Source organism: Hirundo rustica, chromosome 16, assembly GCF_015227805.2.
Source record: "Hirundo rustica isolate bHirRus1 chromosome 16, bHirRus1.pri.v3, whole genome shotgun sequence".
Classification (NCBI taxonomy): Eukaryota; Metazoa; Chordata; class Aves; order Passeriformes; family Hirundinidae; genus Hirundo; species Hirundo rustica.
Window position 1 is genome coordinate 6987798 of NC_053465.1, and position 18396 is coordinate 7006193.

General features: G+C 54.7%; 1 protein-coding gene across 4 annotated transcripts; it reads left to right on the forward strand.

The window, feature by feature from the left end:
- Positions 1-2935: 2935 nt before the first annotated feature.
- GMEB2 (glucocorticoid modulatory element binding protein 2) lies at positions 2936-18289 on the forward strand. Of its 4 annotated transcripts, none has more exons than XM_040080015.1 (10): positions 2936-2981; positions 5524-5687; positions 9874-9971; positions 10665-10795; positions 12190-12293; positions 13579-13736; positions 14923-14994; positions 15525-15662; positions 16187-16309; positions 16491-18289. In XM_040080015.1, the coding sequence occupies exons 2-10, from the start codon at positions 5557-5559 to the stop codon at positions 17138-17140; spliced, it is 1605 nt and encodes a 534-aa protein (XP_039935949.1). In that variant the 5' UTR covers positions 2936-2981; positions 5524-5556; the 3' UTR covers positions 17141-18289. The 4 variants fall into 4 exon arrangements, with proteins under 4 accessions (XP_039935949.1, XP_039935951.1, XP_039935950.1 ...); XM_040080017.1 differs by having other exon boundaries at positions 16211-16309; XM_040080016.1 differs by having other exon boundaries at positions 10668-10795.
- Positions 18290-18396: the final 107 nt, after the last annotated feature.

Consider the following 18396-nt stretch of genomic DNA (forward strand, 5'->3'; position numbering starts at 1 on the left):
CGCTGTTCTTGGTGCCAGACAATTCGAGATATATTGATGAAACCAAGCACAGTCACCTCCTAACTATTTAATTCCAGACACATCCTTCATACTTTCGTGGTCTGAAGGAGAAAACCACAGAGGTATGGGATCTGTTGGGGCAGGATGGGGTGGGATGTGTGGAAGGAATTGTGGAGAGGCTCCCATCACCTTCCAGCCCTGCCCACTGTGCAGCCCTGTGGGGCTGAGTGCTGAAGACAAAATACTGAAGGCTTGACCCACACTCAAAATCATAGAATCAAGGAATGGTTTGGTTCCAACACCCTGCCATGGGCAGGGACACCTTCCACTATCCCAGGCTGCTCCAAGCCCTGTCCAACCTGGTCTTGAACACCTCCAGTGATGAGGGAGCCACGGCTTGTCTGGGCAACTTCTGCCAGGGCCTGCCCAGCCTCACCAGGAAGAACTTCCCAATATCCAATCTAACCCTGCCCTCTGTCAGTGCCCCTTGTCCTGTCACTCCAAGCCACGTCAAGAGCTCCTCGTGCAAAAAATCAAAATCAAGTCAAGAAAGCAAAATACCTACCTCAGTGTTGAAGGGATCCCTACAAAGTGCTTGAGCTGTGCCTGAGTACGGGAAGGGATCAGAGGCTCTGCCAAGGTAAATGCAAAGGCTCACCTGGGCAGGCAAAACCCAGAAATTCTGCAGTGATTTGGTTTGAAAAATAACAGCTCACCCAGTTTCTGCAGCCTCGCTGGAACCATGGCTGGAGCGAGTCTGCCCACTGATTAAAGGGCAGAGCAGGGAGCAGATTAGGTGCCAGGAGGTGGAATCATCCCACTTTCTGTACTAGGAGTAGCACAGGGACCTTCCTGAGTCCTGGGATCTGACAGCCAAAGCCAGGTTTTGCTTTCCAAGAGGCCACTGACTGCTGGCAAAACTGGAGTAGGGCAGAATTACTGGGGGTTTGCTGCCTTCTTACCACCTTGCTAAGGCTGCTGTTCTTGGGCACTGCAGGGAGAGGGTTTTAGAGGGAAAAGGGACCTTTTATCTGTCCTGTCCAACCCCACTGGCATCCCGAGGATGCAGCTGCCAGGGAAGACAACAGCAGTAGAGAGACAGACATGCTTCCATGGAAAAGGGAGTCACCATTTCCAGTGGGTGATTTAACCATGCTGGTTACTGCTGGTTATCTTGGAGAAGGAAAAGAAATACAATTCCTCATGGAATATCACTTTAATGGCATTAGCTTGGGTAGACTGGTGAGGGGGAACATGAAGGAAATAGAGGTGGCAGCTGGTTATCAGGCAGGGTTGGTTAGCATGGGGATTAAAAAAAAAAAATTAAGAAAATTAAGAGCCTTGGGAGAAAAGCATTTTAAAAACTACCACAAATGTACCAGACAGGATCATTAGAAATTCGTGTAAAAAGTACTAAACAGATGAAACGCCACCTGAACACCTGTCAGGAAAAGCCACCCACCCAGTAGCTGCGAAAAGCTGACAGGATGGAAACATAGCGAGTGTTTCCAAAAGGGATTCATGACTTTTTGGGGCCTCTGGCCCTGCTCATCCCTTCCCAGAACGTGTTACCCACCTACTCACAGAAGAAGTGCAATGTGGCAAAATCATGCAAGAAATCCTCCCTGAGAGATTCTTGAGTCCCTCCCAAACACTGGGGATCACAGGCACAGAAACGACAGAAATTAACCAAAGCCTGTGACAACTTCTCACGGCTGGGGAAACACGGAGAGCAGAGTCACAGCTCAGTGCTGATATGGACCAGCAGCACCTCGGGGATGGCACAAATTGGAAAAGAGACCCTGAATCAAAGAGGTCAAGGGCACTTTTTAAATACTGGAAATGACACCAGGGAGACCTTAGAGCCCCTTCCAGTGCCTAAAGGAGCTCCAAGAGATGGAGAGAGACTTTGGACAAGGGTATGGAGTGACAGAGTAAGGGGCATGGCTTCACAACTGACAGAGGGCAGGTTCAGATGGGATATTGGAAAGAAACTCTTCCCTGTGAGGATGGTGAGGGCCTGGCACAGGGTGCCCAGAGGAGCTGTGGCTGCCCCATCACTGGAAGCGTTCAGCCATGATCAGCTGAGGGCTTTCATAAAACCCTGGAGAGCCAGAGAGGGACACAGGGTTTGGGGGACACACACACAGCCCAAGGGGAGTGTGCAGGGAACATAGGGAACCTACAGGGGCACGGGGGGAGATGCAGAACCAGGGAAAAGGATACACAGGGGACATGGGGGACACAGAGAGGACATAGAAGGAATGCAAGATCTGGAAATGTAAGGGACACAGGAGCACACAGAACCCGGGAAAGGGACATGCAGGAGAAAAGGTGTCATGCAGGACCCCAGACGGGGACACGCAGGGGACGTGGGGGGCACACAGGGGGCACACAGCCTGAGAGGGGACATACAGGGGACACGGGGAGCATGCAGAACCCTGGAGGGGGACACGCAGGTGACACGGGAGGCACGCAGGATGCCAAAGGGAGACGGGCAGGGTACAGGGTGCGGGGGCAGACAGGAGATACGGGGGGGCGTGCGGGGCACAGGGGACACGCGGAGAGGACACGGGGGGATAACAGGAACCAGGAGCAGGACACGAAGGGCACGGGCCGGGGAAGGACGGGAGACACAGGGGACACTGAGGGGACACAAAGGGGGGGATTCCCCCACAGGACCCCGCTCGCGGGGACCCCCCGGCGGCGCGCGCCGCGCCCCCTCCCACCCCCGCCCGGCGGCGGCGCAGGCGCAGAGCGCCCGCCCGGTCCCTATTTCACGGGGAGCGCGGGCCGCGGCGCCCGCGCCAAATAAGTCTCGGTAGCCGGTGCGGGCCGTGCGCCTGCGCGGGGCCCGAGAGCCGCGCGGCGGAGCCCCGCTCCCCCCCCGGCCCCGCTGCCGCCCTGCCCGCGCCCACCGCCGCCCGGCCCCAGCGCCCGCCGCCGCAGCCCGAGCGGGGCCCGCGGGACCCCGGCCCGAGGTAAGCGCCGGGCGCGGCCTCGCCCGCCCCGGGGCCTCCGCCGCACGCGCCGCCCGGGTCCCTGCGGAGCGTCAGGACGTTACGGCGGCGGCGGCAGCGCCCGGCCGCCCGCCCGCCCCGCGGCCCCCCCGCCTCCTCCTCCTCCTCCTCCTCTTCCTCCTCCTCCTCCTCCTCCTCCTCTTCCTCCTCCTCCTCCTCCTCCCTGCCAGCGGGAGCGCGCCCACGCGCCCCTCTCACCCCCCCGCAGCCCCCCTCCCGCGCTCGCCGCCCCGCATGGGGGACACCGCGGCCGCGCTCGGGGCACCCCCTGCCCGCCTGGGCGCCGGGGGACCCCCGGGAGCCCCGACCCGGGCAGCCTCCACGTGCAGCGCCCTCCACCCCCGTGCACCCCACTCAGCAACCCACCCGCCCCGCCCCGGGCACCCCCTCTCTGTGTCCCCCTGTGCCGCGCTCTGTGTTTTTCCTGCCCTCCTTGAGGCCGCTCTCCATCGTCTTGGAGCTTCCCTGCCGCTCTCTTCCGGGCAGCGCCCGGCATGTGTCCCCCCACCCCCGTGTAGCTGCAGCCCCCTTGCGCCCCCCTCTTCGTGTAGCCCCCCTACCCGTGCTGCCTGTGCTGCTCTGCATCTCCTCTCTCCATGTAGCCCTGTGCACCCCCTTGCACCCCCATGGCTTTCCCCACCCTGTGCACCTCTCTGCATCCCCTCTCTCTCTGCATCACCCCTCTCTCTGCATCCCCGTCTCTCTGCACAGCCTTGCTGGCTGACCACAGTGTGCTTTCCCAGGTCTCTGCCCTCCTGATGCTGCACCCTAAAAATCTCTCTCCTCTCCCAGCTGTGCTGTGCGGTTTTTTTTCTTTCATATGTTTTTCCTCACTTCACCCCAAGTCTTTCCCACAGCCCTTGATACAGCCTCAGCACCCTTCAAGGTGCAGCAGGAGGGACATGCATGGACGCCCTGAGTCCTGGTAGAGCTGGGGTGCCCCTCGTCCCCTTCTGCAGCCCCACTGCTGGTGTGTTTTTAGCCACTTTTTAGATTACTTATGTTTTTAGCCCACTTTTTCTCCATTGCTGGCTCCTGCCCAGAGGCATCTGAGCAACGCACGTGGAGTTCAACCCCATGATGCTGGGCAGGATGTCTGGAGCATCCTGAAACCAGGTCCCAGCTCAGGGGCGTTGTGAGTGATGCTAATGCTTTGGGGAGGGGTTTTACCCCAAAATGAAGGACAAGGGTAGGGATAGAGTGATAACAAAAATTGGAGTGGTCGAGCTGGAGGCAGCTGAGCGTATGTGCTGCTGTGAAAGCTGAAATGCTTCTGCTGGTTGCTTTGTGCTGGGCTGGCACAGAGGGGCCGTTCCACCTTGGATAAACCCTGTGGGCTCCGTGGAGGTAAAGAGCACCTTGTGGTGTCCCTGGCAGGTGTTTCTGCAGGACCTGAACTTGGTTGTGAAGTCACACTGGACATGCTGGATCAGTGTTCTGCCCCAGCTGTGGCCTGGGGAAGTGGTGGGAGCCAGGTTGGCATCTCTGCTGTGCTCTGTGCCACAGCTTGGAGTACTCCATGGTGCTCTGAGCCTGGAGCAGCCAGAGCTGGACCAGGTGTTGCCTTACCTGTCCCTGTGTGGACTGCACCAGTGCTATAGATGCTGTCAGAGATGCTTTGTAGGCATCGACTTCTGCATGCCTGGGCATGGGCAGATCCCCGGCGCTGTGGGCAGCAGGGCAAGGGAGGGGATTCTCCCCCTCTGCTCTCCTCAGGTGAGACCCCACCTGCAGTGCTGCATCCAGCTCTGGAGCCCCCAGCATCAGAAGGATGTGGAGCTGCTGGAGCGAGTCCAGAGGAGGTCATGGAAATGCTCTGAGGGCTGGAGCGCTTCTGCTCTGGAGACAGGCTGAGAGAGCTAGAGAAGAGAAAAAAAAGGCTCTGAGGAGACCTGAGGGTCCTTTTCAGTTCCTAAAGGGGTTCCAAGAGAGCTGGAGAGGGAGTGCTGTCTTACATCTATTGCTGATTTATTAGAAATGCGCACTTTGAAATAGTTTCCAGATGTCACTGTTCCTGCGGGCTTGACGTGCTTTTTTAATTTGATTTTTTTGTGTGTGTGACTTTGGAGGAGGGAAGAATCCCCGTTCTGCTGTGGAGGAGACAGTGACAAGCTCCTCCAACAGTGTGAAATCGTGAGATAGTTTGAAATACATTTGGAAATGCACCTTCAAACTGAGTATCTTCGTAGAGTTTATGGTGGATGCCAGGAACATTTTTTTTTTTTGGACCTCTTTCACACTCTGCCCTTCACCTCCTGCAGCCCAGTCCCACCCATGCCCATCATTCTCACCCAGCCTGCAGAGTGTGTGTTTTGTTGAGCTTCCCCTCATCCTTCCTCCTGAGATGGAGCACGTGGGGATTTGCTCACCCCCTTCTCCTTAGGGCGTGGGGTCCCTGCAGTCCCTTCTCTCCTTGCTCCCACCACACCCAGGATCCTTCCATGACCAAGTTCAGCAGGGAGACCTTTTGACTCTGGCCTTCCCCCTGTTTCTCCACGAGCAGCTGGTGACTGACGGCTCTCCCGCTCCTGCCACGATGGCGACGCCGGACGTCAGTGTCCACATGGAGGAGGTGGTGGTGGTGACCACGCCGGACGGCGCGGTGGACGGCGGCGGCATGGAGGAGGTGAAGACAGTGCTGGTCACCACCAACCTGTCCCAGCACGGGTAAGAGATGAGATGGGAAACCCTCCCACGCGTGGTTGTACGTTGGGATTTGATCCCCCGCTGCTTCCTCTTGAATCCCTGCTCACTCTGGGGACCTCAGTGGCGGCCATGGAGTGTCCAGCTCCTTGCTAGGGCTTCCCAGACCCAGGGCTCTGCAGGTCTGTGCAGAACAGGCTCCTCTTTCCCTCTTTTGTGGAGGGGGAAGAATGACCAACCCCAACTACCTTTTTCTGAGTGTATTTGGATGTTGGAGTGGACGCAAATCCACTTGGAACAGGACACCGGTAGCTAAATCAGTGTTTTTCTGCTATTTATTTCATGAGAGCTGTGCTGAACTCCGAACTCCAAGAGACAGGTCTGTCCTCACCACGTTGAGGGTGGTGCAGCTGAGCTCTCCTTCCCTGGAGGATGAGGAGGTTTGGTGTTGGCTGTTTTTCTGGCTGAGCTCTGCAGGAACCTCCACTGCCAGCAGTGGGAGTGAGAGAGGGGTCCTTTCAACAGTGTTGCCCTGAATGGGGAGGCACTGATCAAAAAAACAGAGTGAAGGTCTGATTGTTGCAACAGTGCTGCTGTTTTACCCAATTTCTGCCTTTTCTGTTGGCATGGCAGATTCAGGGCTGCTGTTTTTTCAGGTCTGGTCTGTTCAGTGGCAGGTTGGCCGTGGCCGAAGAGCCTGGCTGGTACCTTGAAGCTCACTTTGCTTTCCCTATGGTTTTTTTGGGTGGGATAGACCCAGAGCCATTTATGTGTTTTGTTCTTTCAGTGGGCAGAAATTCCAGGTTCACACCTGGAGCTGCATCCAGGCATGTTTGTCTGAAATAAGTGGGTGTTGAATGGCTGTTAATTGCTCTCCACAAGATGTTTGTCTCCTTTTCTCAAACGCGTCTTTGTGTCAGTGCCCTGGGGCTTTGGGCAGGGCAGAAGGTGACAGCTCAGTCCCCTTTCTGCTGCTCCAACTGAGATAAAGCCCATTAATAGATTAATTTTTGGTAAAGAACAGGCAGGGAAAGGCAGAGGCAAGAGCTGTTGGTGCTGGGATAGACAGGATCTGCCCTGTTCTTCCTCCATACCCAAGAACCTTTTCAATTCCCAGAAGAGCGGTGATGGTGGGAAAGAAGGGCTCTACTCCTGTTATTTTCTGTCCCATAGAGACTCCCTTGTTTCCCCCAGCGGAGAAGCAGCCAAATGTGACACTTGGGACGTGGCTGCTCTTGGGGAAGAGTGCATCTTTGGGATGGTAGTGGGGATGTGAATTTTGGGGTCACAGAGTAAAACCTGCCTGACTCCCCTCTCTGAGCAGGGCGCTGGGGCTGGTGGTGGGTGGCAGCACGAGCCACACACGGTCTCTGTGGCCTTGCACAGCTGCCCCACCGGGCTCTGCTCCTTCTGGGGCAATGCCACAGTGGCACGGGCTCCTCCCTTTCCCTCTGCAGCTGCAGCCACGGGCTGGGACTCCTTGGTGTTGGCTCAGTCACCACTCACATGGGGAGCTTTCAGTTTGCTTTGTGTGACAGTTAAACCAAACTCAGCTTGAGGGTTGGTGCCTTTTTCTAGTGCTCATCTGGGTATGGGTTTGCTATTGAAATAACCCTTTATACGACCAGTTGTTAAGAGCTTAATTAGTTCATGTGTTCTTAAGGAAAAGGCTGAGGGGGAAATGGGAAAATAATAATGAGCAAGAAGCTCTTCTCTTTGGTCTGTGAGAGGAGGGTGTCTGTGCTGGGTGCTCTGATGGGGGTCTTGTATTTATGATCAGCACAGGATTCTCGGGGAGACTTTTCTCTCTCAAGTTTCCAGGCAAGGCAGGAGCAGAAAAGAAAGGAGACACCAGCCCCCTGAGTTATCTGCACGTGCTTTCTTCTCTTCCTCCCATCTGGTTTATGGATCCTCCTGGGGAGGAAGATGAGAACCATCCTCCCCTGCCTTTGTCATGGCAACTGGCAAAGGCAGGGCCAGCTGGGGGGCTGCACTGCTGGGCCTTGGAAGGTGTTTGTGTTTTCCCTTGCATCTGCCTCAGTCTGCTTCCCTGGAATGGGATGGGAGAAACAGCATGGAGACACTCGCTTTTTTTGTGGTTTTCTCTCCCCCACATGTCCATGGCACACGCAGACTTCAGTTGCCTGAATTTTTCGTACAAGCTGGGAGTTGGTTTGTTTGTTTTCCTCTGGAGGTTTAAGGCATGGGCTGTGTTATTCCTCCCCATCCATTTGCACCTTTTGGTCATTTTTCGGAGTGGTGCGAATGCGGTGGAGCCCTGGAGGGAGCCCTGAAAGGTGCTGACTTTTCTGCTGAGGGGTTTCTTCTGAGTAAGTTGGTGGAGGTTTTTGATCTGGAGGCAGGTCAGGGCTGTGAGGTGCTGGGCTTTGCATGCCAGAGGGGTCTGCTTCCTCTGGCACCCTGCTGAAGTGCCATTGCCGTCCTTTCACCCTGAGAAATGCAAGAATCCAGCAGCAAGCTGATGAAAAACCCCAGGTTAGACTGTCAGACTGCCACTCGTGTAATAATCACCTGTGTGCAAATGCCTCAGCTCAGAGTTTACCTTTTCGAGTCTTTTCAGGTTACTCTCCCGTGCTCTGCCAGGGCTGATGGTCACTGTGAGCTGCAGGGGCAGAGTTGTGTCCATCTTCTTTCTGTCACAGCAGGAGCTGTCTCCCCTGTCTCTGGAGCAGCATCTCTGAGCCACTCACCTGGTGAGGCTGAGCTGCCACCCACACCATTCCTTATCTCTTGTGCTCCCCACAGGAACCTGCCCTGCAGCTGCTGAGGGGAGGGAGGCTTTGAAGCTGCAGTTCCACCCTGGAGCTGTGTGTTAGGAGCCCAGAATGGAAAAACCAGTTGCTCTTGAATTTGCTTGTCCCTGTGGCATCGAGGTTGCCAGTCAGTCACTAGGGCTGTCTTTTAATTTATCCATGGTACCAAAATGAGGGAGGTCTCAGGTTTATTTTCTCTGTGTTGTTCTCCTAAGGGGTTTCTATGCCAAAGTATGTGAAAAGCTAATTGTATTTCTCCCCCTGCCCCTGCAGGTCAAGCTTTCTGCAGCAGTTAGTCAACTCCAGTAACACTACCAAACATATGTCAAAAAAAATCTTAAATCAGATATTAGGAAGAAATTGTTCCCTGTGAGGGTGGAGAGGCCCTGGCACAGAGTGCCCAGAGAAGCTGTGGCTGCCCCATCCCTGGAATTGTTCAAGGCCAGGTTGATCAGGGCTTGGAGCAGCCTGGGATAGTGGAGGGTGTCCCTGCCCATGGAAAGGGCTTGGAACAAGATGAGTTTTAAGGGCCCTTTCAGCCCAAACCTTTCTGTGTTTCTATGAAAACCCGTTAGGAATGGTCCCTGCTGAGTGCTGGCTGTGATGTACGGGTGGGATCCATAAGGGCACCAATGTGGGCTCCCTCCCTTTGGGACCTCACAGGCAGAAGTGCCTGTTCCCCCTGAGTGTGGGGAGCTCCTTGGAGGGGCTTGGAGCTCTGTATTGCCATGGCAGAACTGGGATGGGAGAACAGCGAGGGAGTGGGCGCTGTGCAGGACCCTCTGTGTGACTCCATGGGCAAAACACCCGGAGAAGGGGGAGATCTCAGTGTGGGGCAATGGCAGCAGTTGCATAGCCAGCTATTAATGATGGATGTAAGTTTTAAGAGGCTCAGAGTGTCTGTAACTCATGTTATGTTATCTCTGCTCACAGATCTGCTCTTGGTTTTTGTCCAACTCCTTTATGGTGTCTCTGTGACTCCTTGAGGTCCTGCTCGCTGGAGCCTCCTGCATACCAGGGGATTGAGCCAGTCCATTGCCCAGACAGCAGCAGCATGTTTCACACATGTTTTTCCTGGGGAAAACTCAGGCAAAGCTTCCAAAAGCTGGCAGTGACTTCTGAGCAAGGGGCTGTGCTGACAGCATCTCTCCATGCCAGCTCTCCAGCACGGGCTGGGCTGGAGGCAGATCCACAGGGCTGGGATTAAAGGGGAGGCAAGAGAGAGCTGGCCAGGCTGCTGACAGGGGCTTGCCTGCTGTGGGGTTCTTCATCTCCGCATGAAAAAATGGAGCTGAGCCTCCCAAAGCCAGAGCTGACTCTCAGCTCTTGTGGGAAAATGTGATCCTGGGGACTTCTGAGGCAGTGTCTCCACAGGGCATCGGGTGTGGGGGTGGCACAGCCACATGGCTTAAGAATGCCTCTGCCTCTCTTCCCAGCGGTGACATCAACGAAGACACTCTGGAGACTGAAAATGCAGCTGCTGCAGCTGCTGCTGCCTTCACAGCCTCCACAGACCTGAAGGAAGCGGTTCTAGGTAGGTCAGCTCTTTGCATCGCCCCTCGGTGCCAGCTCCAGCACCCCGGTGTGCCACAGCCCTGCGCTGCTGTCAGATGGGACGCTCCAAGCAGAGCTGCTGGGGCTCCGGGGCTGTTCCCTCCTGGGCCTTGGCGATGCTCTCCCAGCATCCAGGGGGACGTGGTGACCAGCAGGGAGCTGGCAGTGGCTGGCTGGGCTGCTGCTGCCCTCTCCTGGTCCGGGATGAGTCCCTGTGTCCGGCCTGGCTCCTGCCGTTCCAGCTTGCCGCAGGGATGTCAGTTTTGCAGCGACTTGCTTGCTTTGGTGGCAAGAAATAGTGAGTTTAGGGAGCAAAGACTGATCTTCTGGGCTGGAGTTGACTTAAAACCAATTTTACTTTAAAACCAAGAGTGACTCCACCCAGATAATGTCATTCTTTTTTATCAAGAATGGATGGCTCCTCATATTCCCTGTGCTCAGCTGCAGCTGGATTGGCAGAAGTCTGCCTGGGCTGTCTTGCATGAGAAATTTGGGTGCTTGGTTGCTTTCATAGCAAAGTGCAAATGAGTGGTGGTGACAAACCCCAGCACCATGCAGCATCTACTTTTTTTTTTTATTTCTGAGTTTCAAAACTGTCATTGCACGTGTGGCTCAGGCACGGGCTGTGGCTCATGTTTCTCTTTGATCTGTCCTTTCCTCTGATCCCTGTGAGAAGTGAAGATGGCTGAAGATGAGGACAGTTTGGAGGCAGAGATTGTCTACCCCATCACCTGCGGGGACAGCAAAGCCAACCTCATCTGGAGGAAGTTTGTGTGCCCCGGGATCAATGTGAAGTGTGTGCAGGTGAGAGCAGCGAGCCCAGCACTGGATTTGTGCTTTCCCCTTGCCCACATTGCGAGATCACCTGGCTTGTCCTGGCTGTGATGAGCTTCGATCAGATGCTTTACATCAGAACCATGTCATGGTAGGAAAGGATGACATTTTCCCCCTGCTGGGTACCTGATACTTGTCCTGACTAAATTGTGTAGTTCTGGCTGGAAAGATGGTGCATCAGTTTAATGTGTTACTGAAAATTTGAGAAATTTGGACACTTGGAGTGTCTGCTCAGTCGGAAAGTTGATAGTTTAAGGAATGTATTGATTGGGGACCTTCTGAAGGGTTGCCTGCTGTGTCCTGGATAACTCATGGTTAAAATTTGCATGAGTTCAGGAACATGCCAGGAGTGAGTCATTGCTGGCATTTGTATACAGCCTAAACAATGCCCTGCTGAGGGAGAGTCTCCTTAGGCTCCCAAAGGATGGTCCTTGCCCTTCCCAGCAGAGGTGGTCTCCTCTATCCATAAGGCAGAGGATAAATGCTGCTGCCTCCCAAAATCTGTCCTCACTGCACTGAAGCCTTGTCCTTGTCCAGAGATGCAGTTTCTCATGCAGTAACAGTGAGTTGCTCCATGTTGTTCAGCATGACCGTGGGAAAGAGGAGGCCTGGATTTGGGAAATCCTTTGAGATGGGCTGTAAGGCAGTTCTTGAGAGGACTGCCTGGGTCATGGCTGGACTCGAGGATCTTGGAGGTCTTCTCCACCCTTAGTGATTCTATAATCCTGTGATCCTGCAGGTTGCTGTTAGGTCAGCATGTGGTTCAGGCACAGCTGGGTGTGTAGGGCAATAAAAGAAAGGGAAGGGTTGGCACGGTGTGTGGCAGCTCCCTGAAGCTGGTTTGCTGTGGCAGTGGGTGTGCGCTGCCACAGAGGCCAGAGGTTCCCTGATACCAAGGCTTGTGTTTGGGAGCAGGAGGTCAAAGAACAAATGGATTTTCTCCCTCTCTCCTGTGGGGCATAACATGCCCCTGGACCCAAATGTTTGCAGTGCAGCCCAGCTTTCACTGAGTCCATTGTTAGTGGGAGCATGAGCAGCTCCCTGCTGTTAATGATACTTTGCACAAGCTCTGGGTGTTTTCCCAGCTGAGCTAGGCACTCCCTGAACCCTTAGGTTGGAGCAGATGTTAACTAACCATCTGTGACAGCAATGTTTGGCTTTAATCTTTCTAACTTGGGCAGTGTTCTCTGGGGTGGGGAGTGCCTGGCAGCTATCTGTTTTGGTGGTGTTCAGTGGCACATGGAGGCTGCAGCCGCCGCTGGGCACCGGGAAATGCCACCGGGCTCCAGCTGAACCCTGCTCACAGGGCACCCTTGGCTCGTTTATGGCTTGTGGCACTGATGTTGCACCCCTGCCTTTTGCAGTTTCACGATCACCTAATCAGCCCCAAGGAGTTTGTCCACCTGGCAGGAAAGTCGACTTTGAAGGACTGGAAGCGAGCGATCCGGATGAACGGGATCATGCTCCGGTTAGTCCCTTCCTTTGTATCTCTGGACACTTCGTTCTGGGAGATTGTGCTGGGGTGGAACAGAACCTTTGGAATGGCAGTTTTGTTGCAGAGGGAGCAAATGAACCACTAAACACTCGTCTTAATGACAGCCTGGTCCCAAATGTGGTCGATCCAATGGCTTTGTTCTCTCTTTTTGCCTAGGGAATAATTTGGGGCAAGAAATATTTCTCCAGTCTTTTCAGGGCTTGAACCACACTGAGCTTCCAGCTGGTGTAGGGACATTGGAAATTTTAATGGCTGTTGGTTGTTGGGCCATGCTGTCTGTGGATTCTCAGCATGACACACCAAATGAAATCAGTCTGGTCATCACCAATGCTCTGGTTGCAGCACTCCTGCTTGACATCACTTCTAAATAAGTCCTTGGCAAAAAAAAAAAAAAAAAAACAAAAAAACCCCCCCCCCACACCTGCTTTATTGCAAGCATTTCTCTTTTCTAGTGTTAGCTACAGTAATTCAATTCCTCTATGGTCCTCCTGAACGCCAGCCTGAGACTGATTTAATTAAAGTCTTTCCCTGCCTTTGGGCAGGATAAAAAAGAATCACCTCTTTCCCCAGGAATTGTCAGTGGTTTTGTGCTCTTTTCACAGGGTGACATTGCCTTCCCCTGTATTCTTCTGCTTCAATGCAGGCATCTCTCATATTCCTTTTAAGCAGCTTTTGCTCCACATAAATTTTGCATAATAGGTTTAGACTTAGCCGAGGCAGGGCTTTGAGAGGGGGGGGGAAACTTGATGGGAATGTCTGAAGGCAAACCCAGCAGCCCATGGGAGCAAATCTTGGGAAGCTGAGGTGGTTGTTGGCCAGCAAGGCCTGGGAGTGTTTTGGAGATAATGTTCTTGGATTGGAAGATCCCATGTTCCAGTGTTGCCACTCCCTTTGAATGAGATGAGAGACCTGATTTTAGTTTATAAATAGGGTTGTGTCCTGTCTCCTTTTGAGCTGTAGAGTCAAAAAGGCAAGAAAGAAGCTCCCTGTGGTCTCACCCTGAACTGAGACTCCAGCTGACCCTTTGGCTGGAAGCTGCAGCTTGGGATGTGCTAGTGGGACCAGATAGGGGCTCTCTTTTCCCCTTCCTTCCTCAAGAAATGAGTTAATCGGTCCCACTAAGGCTCCTGTTGGCTCTGCCTGCTCTCCTGGCATTTTGGGACTCAGAGGTTTGGGGTGAAGGCTGCTGGGAGCTGCATCTCAGAGCTCTTAGCTGTTGCTGACGTGCCTGTCCTTGTGCTTGCTCCTTGTCTTTCAGGAAGATTATGGACTCAGGAGAGCTGGATTTCTACCAGCACACAAAGGTCTGTTCCAACACCTGCCGGAGCACCAAAATTGACCTGACTGGAGCCAGGGTGTCCCTGACCAGCCAGACATCGACGGAGTACATCCCTCTGACCCCTGCCTCTGCCGATGGTACGTGCAGCCGTTCCTCACCCTCAGCAGGGCCTTTGGTGCATCAGAGCACACGAGTGCCACAGAACCGAGGTCCCTGTGGCTGCACCATCCCTGCAAGTGTCCAAGGCCAGGTTGGACAGCACTTGGAGCAATCTGGTCTAGTGGCAGGGGGTTGGAATGAGATGAGCTTTGAGGTCCCTTCCAGCCCAAACCATTCTCTGATTTTATGAAACTGACCTATAATTACAGGCAACTGTTCCATTGGAAACTGTTCTAATTTTGAAATAATTCTATATTTACCTCCTTTTGCCCCTGAGCATTAAGAACAGCCCCCGAAGTGCCCCACACCCCAAGCTCCTGGTGGTGCCTCTGAGACAGGATAAGCCTCTTGGCTGGCTCTGCAGAGCACTCATCCACCACTTCCTGGTTTTGTGGTGGGGAAGCTGATGCACAGCACAGCTCACTGCAAGCCCTGCTGTTCGACAAAAGCTCACCGATGGGAGATGTTTGCCAGCTGCTGGGCTGTGCTGAAATAAACAGAGCCCTGAAAGCTGTGGAGTAAAGGAGCAGAGGGACTGGATTTAATGGCTGCGGCTGAACATTCCAAGGGCCCTGCACAGCTCCGTGGGGCTCTGGCCAGATTCCCATCCATCCCGCTCCTGCGTGCGGCATGGATGACGCCTGTTCCCCGGCTCTATGGTAACGAAACTGCTGAGATTTGGCAGAGCTGGAGGGAAGGAGGGATCCCCCCTGCATCCCTGTGCAGTGGGTGGGGGGGCTGCTCTTCCCTTGGAGGCTTTAGAAACCCTCCAGACAAACAGTGGCTGGGTAAAAAGGCCAAAAGGATCAAACTCTAAATCTGTTTGACTTTTGCCCTGAGCAGTGCTGGTGTGTTTGCAGGGGGCAACGGGGGGGAAATGCTGCTCTCAAGCATGTGTTCTTGTGCTGCAAAGGTTGCAGGAGCAATCCCTGGGGATTGCACTCCAATGTAGGAAAATCAGTACAGCTGGCACCGCAGCCACTTGTGCGTCTCTGTTCAGCATTGAGATCTGCATTCAAACAGATGTGATCCTGTGCAATGTAAAGGAGAAGTCACAGACATGCAGCAAGGGAGTGCTTCCCTTGGAAACAGCCTGTGAAAATACAGGGAAGAATCAGGACCTGGGAATTCTTTTTTTCTCTTCTTTTTTGCTATTGGTTGCAGTGAATGGATCCCCGGCTACAATAACCATAGAAACATGCGAGGATGCCAGTGATTGGAGCACCAGCATTGGAGGTATGGCCTGGGATCCCGCAGGGCTCGCTGGGTGGGGAGATGTGGGGGGAAAGAGGGAAGCAGCAGGGTAAGGAGCAGGAAGGCCCCTCTTAACCAGAGCAGCTTTGCATGAACCTCCACTGGGATTATTCCTTCGCTGCCTGTGGAATAGCGCTGTGTTATATCCTGGTGTGCGAGCTGGCTGTGCAGCCTTGGGATGAAGTTGTTTCCAACCACCAGCGTATCAAAGCCAGGGCCAAATGTGGCTCAGGGGAAAAAACTTCTTATCAGAGGAGTCATGAAACGATTCTCCTTGGTGCTACTGGCTGTAGCACAGTGTCCTGTTGGTGTGGGATACGGGTGGGGGGAGCGTTTCCTCCTCTGAGTCCATGCTCTGGGTGGGTTTTGCCCCAGCCCTGTCACCTCAGGGGTCTCTCCCAGGCTGGCAGGACTGCACCTCTGCAGGGGTTTGTCCACAGGGAACCCATAGCAGGTTACCATTAAACCCTGCTGAGGGTTTAGAGGTTCTCCCTTGCTTCCTCCTTCTCCAGATGACACCTTTGCTTTTTGGCAAAGTCTGAAGGACAGTGGTCTCCTGGAAGAAGTGATCCATGAGTTCCACCAGGAGCTGGTGGAGACCATGAAGGGCTTGCAGCAGCGAGCGCAGGATCCCCCACTGCAGCTCGGGGGTAAGGACCTGGACATGGGTGGGCAGTCATCTTGGGAGAGGGGCTTGTGGATATTTTTATCCTTAGGGATATCTGGATGGCACAATAGGGACGTAGTTCATCATGAAAAGATCTCATTTCTGGCTAATTGGTGAGGCTGCTTGGGGATAGTTCAGGTGACCTCAGTTCTCCAGTTCCCCGTGCCTGGGGCTTCCTCTCTGCTGGCTCTGGGTCTGGACAAACCGTTGGCTTGGAAACTGAGGTGGAATTTAGGCCATTGGAATAATGATGCAGCAAGCAGCTACTATGCCAGCAGATTTCTTATCACCCCTGCTAGGCAGGAGGGGACTGTTTACAAGCCAGTGACCTCTTGCCCTTTCTCATGGCTTCTGCCTTCTCCTCTTCCCCAGCCTCTTGCCTTACCCTCCCGCAGATTTTGGCCGTCTCAGCTGGACGTGTTTGTTGTCGTGTGGCTTTTGCCAAGGCACAAATAGTTTGCGCGGGGAATTTTGCTTTCTCAAAAGATTCCGTGTCTTGTTTTTAAGATGCTGTTTTACTAAACAACATAGTCCAGAACTTTGGGATGCTGGATCTGGTCAAGAAGGTCCTGGCCAGCCACAAGTGCCAGATGGATCGCTCGAGGGAGCAGTACACACGGGATTTGGCAGGTATGCCCCGCACACACCGCTGTGGCACTGCGCATCGCTGCCAGCGCCTTTTCTTTTGGCCTGAGAAAGTGGGGGTTGTGTTAAAGCTGGTGTTTGTTAAACCAGCCACACCAGGCATTGCCACAGGCTTCTGGGAAGCTCGTCCAGGATCCAGGCTGAGGCAAACCTCTTCTCTCTGCAGCTCTGGAGCAGCAGTGTGACGAGCACCGCAAGCGAGCGAAGGAGCTGAAGCACAAATCGCAGCATCTCAACAACGTCCTGATGACCCTCACGCCCGTCTCCGTTCCCACGCCTCTGAAACGCCCCAGGCTGACCAGGGCCACCTCCGGACCGGCTGCCATCACCTCCCAAGTCCTGTCCCAGCCAGCGCAGCTCGCTGTCACCCCCGGCGTGCCCGCCGTGTCCCAGGTTGCCAATCTCCCTCTCGGCAAAGTGGTCTCGGCCCTCCCTCCTTCGGTGCTGGGGAAGAGCCCGGCCCAGCCCCCCGCCGCCAGCTCCCCGGCCTCCCCTCTGCTGGGGGGGTACACGGTGCTGGCCTCTGCCGGCTCCACCTTCCCTGGCACGGTGGAGATCCACCCGGACGCTTCCAACCTGACGGTGCTGAGCACGGCTGCGGTCCAGGATGGCAGCACAGTGGTGAAGGTGATGAGCCCCTTCCAGCTGCTGACGCTTCCAGGACTTGGCACGACCATCCAGAACGTGACACAAATAGCTCCCGGCGGGAGCACGGTCGTGACTGTCCCGTCCGGTGCCGCCGAGGCTGCCGGGGATGAGCACGCTGCCGCCGCCATCGAGGTGACCGCAGTGGCCGATGAGGCGGAACAGAAGTGAGAGGGGGGACTTGCCTGGAGGGACGCTGGCCGTGCCACTCTGGGGGGAACTGCCTCTTCTCTGGCTGCGCTGTGGGACGAGGAGCGGTGTCATGGGCTAACGAGACTCAGAGCGGCTCGTGTTGGGAGCGAGGAGGTTCAGGCCAGAGGGAAGGAGGGGGGAGCAAGGATGCCTGGAGAAGGGAAAGGCAGAAATGCTCTGCCTAGTTTGGAGGAGGGAAGAAAAAAAAAAAGCTTATTTTTTTATAAAGCTTTCCTCCCCTGTTCTCTTGGAATAGTTTTCCTGCTCTGGGTCGTCAGCCTCGTTGGCAGGCACGGCTGGAGCAGTGTCCATCAGAGGTGTGGGCAGGAGCAGGGAGAAGGCGGCAGCAAAAAGAAGCTGCCGAGGGGTCTGGAGTGCAGGGAGCTGGCTGCTCCCCATCCCTGGGAGTGGAGGGAGATGCCAAGAGCAGCAATTCTATGGACGTGTACAATCATTGACACCAGGAAGGGCTCTGGCAGCACGGGCACAGGCCCTGGGACGTTGAGTTTTGTGTGTGACACTGGCTTTGGGTGGCAGAAACAAGTGGGAGCTGTTGTGACAGTGGGCATGGTGGTTGCCCAAGTCTGCTAGGGAAAGGAGCAGGAAAAGAGGAACCCAGAGGGCTGAGAAGAGCTGTGACTTCTGAGGATTTAGGGTCTTTTTCTAGTTTTCTCAAAAAAGAAAAAAAATCCATTCTTGGGATTTTTTTTTTTATGCCAATGGCGATTTTTAAGCAAAGCCCTGGTTGGGAAGCTCGTTCTGCATGGCAGAGCCGTGCTGCAGAGCGTGCAGAGCTGAGCCCCACGGCCGTGCTCCGGGGAGCTCACACTTCCTCACAAGGGGGGACCCTGCTGTCCCCAGCATCCCACGGGAGCAGGGCGCTGCCTTTCCCTCCCTGCAGGGATCGAGCAGCTGGTCTGTAACGGGGTGCTGGGTGCCCCCGTTCTCCTCCAGCCACCCCACTCGCTGCGACTCTCAGCAGGTCCCACCCCAGGGCCTGTGTGTCTCACGCTGTCTCCGGCTGGAAGGAGTCAGGTGCTTGGAGTGTTGGGGTTTCTCCAACCTTGATCTGGCGACAGCAGCAACGACAGGTCACTTTATTGAGTAATAAATATTTTTTTGAAAGAATCTTGCTGGTTTATTGTGTTTTCTGTGTCCAGGTATGACAGCTGGGATTGTGAAATTGGGCTAAGGCAGGACAGGAACACACTTGCCTCTGTGTTCCCTCTGGCTGT

What these genes read in the sequence shown, in the direction of transcription:
- GMEB2 (XM_040080015.1), top strand. Translation starts at nt 5,557, where the DNA reads ATGGCGACGCCGGACGTCAGTGTCCACATGGAGGAGGTGGTGGTGGTG. An exon ending in ACCAACCTGTCCCAGCACGG is followed by an intron (nt 5,688 to 9,873) that starts GTAAGAGATGAG and finishes CTCTCTTCCCAG; the next exon opens with CGGTGACATCAACGAAGACA. An exon ending in TCCCCCACTGCAGCTCGGGG is followed by an intron (nt 15,663 to 16,186) that starts GTAAGGACCTGG and finishes CTTGTTTTTAAG; the next exon opens with ATGCTGTTTTACTAAACAAC.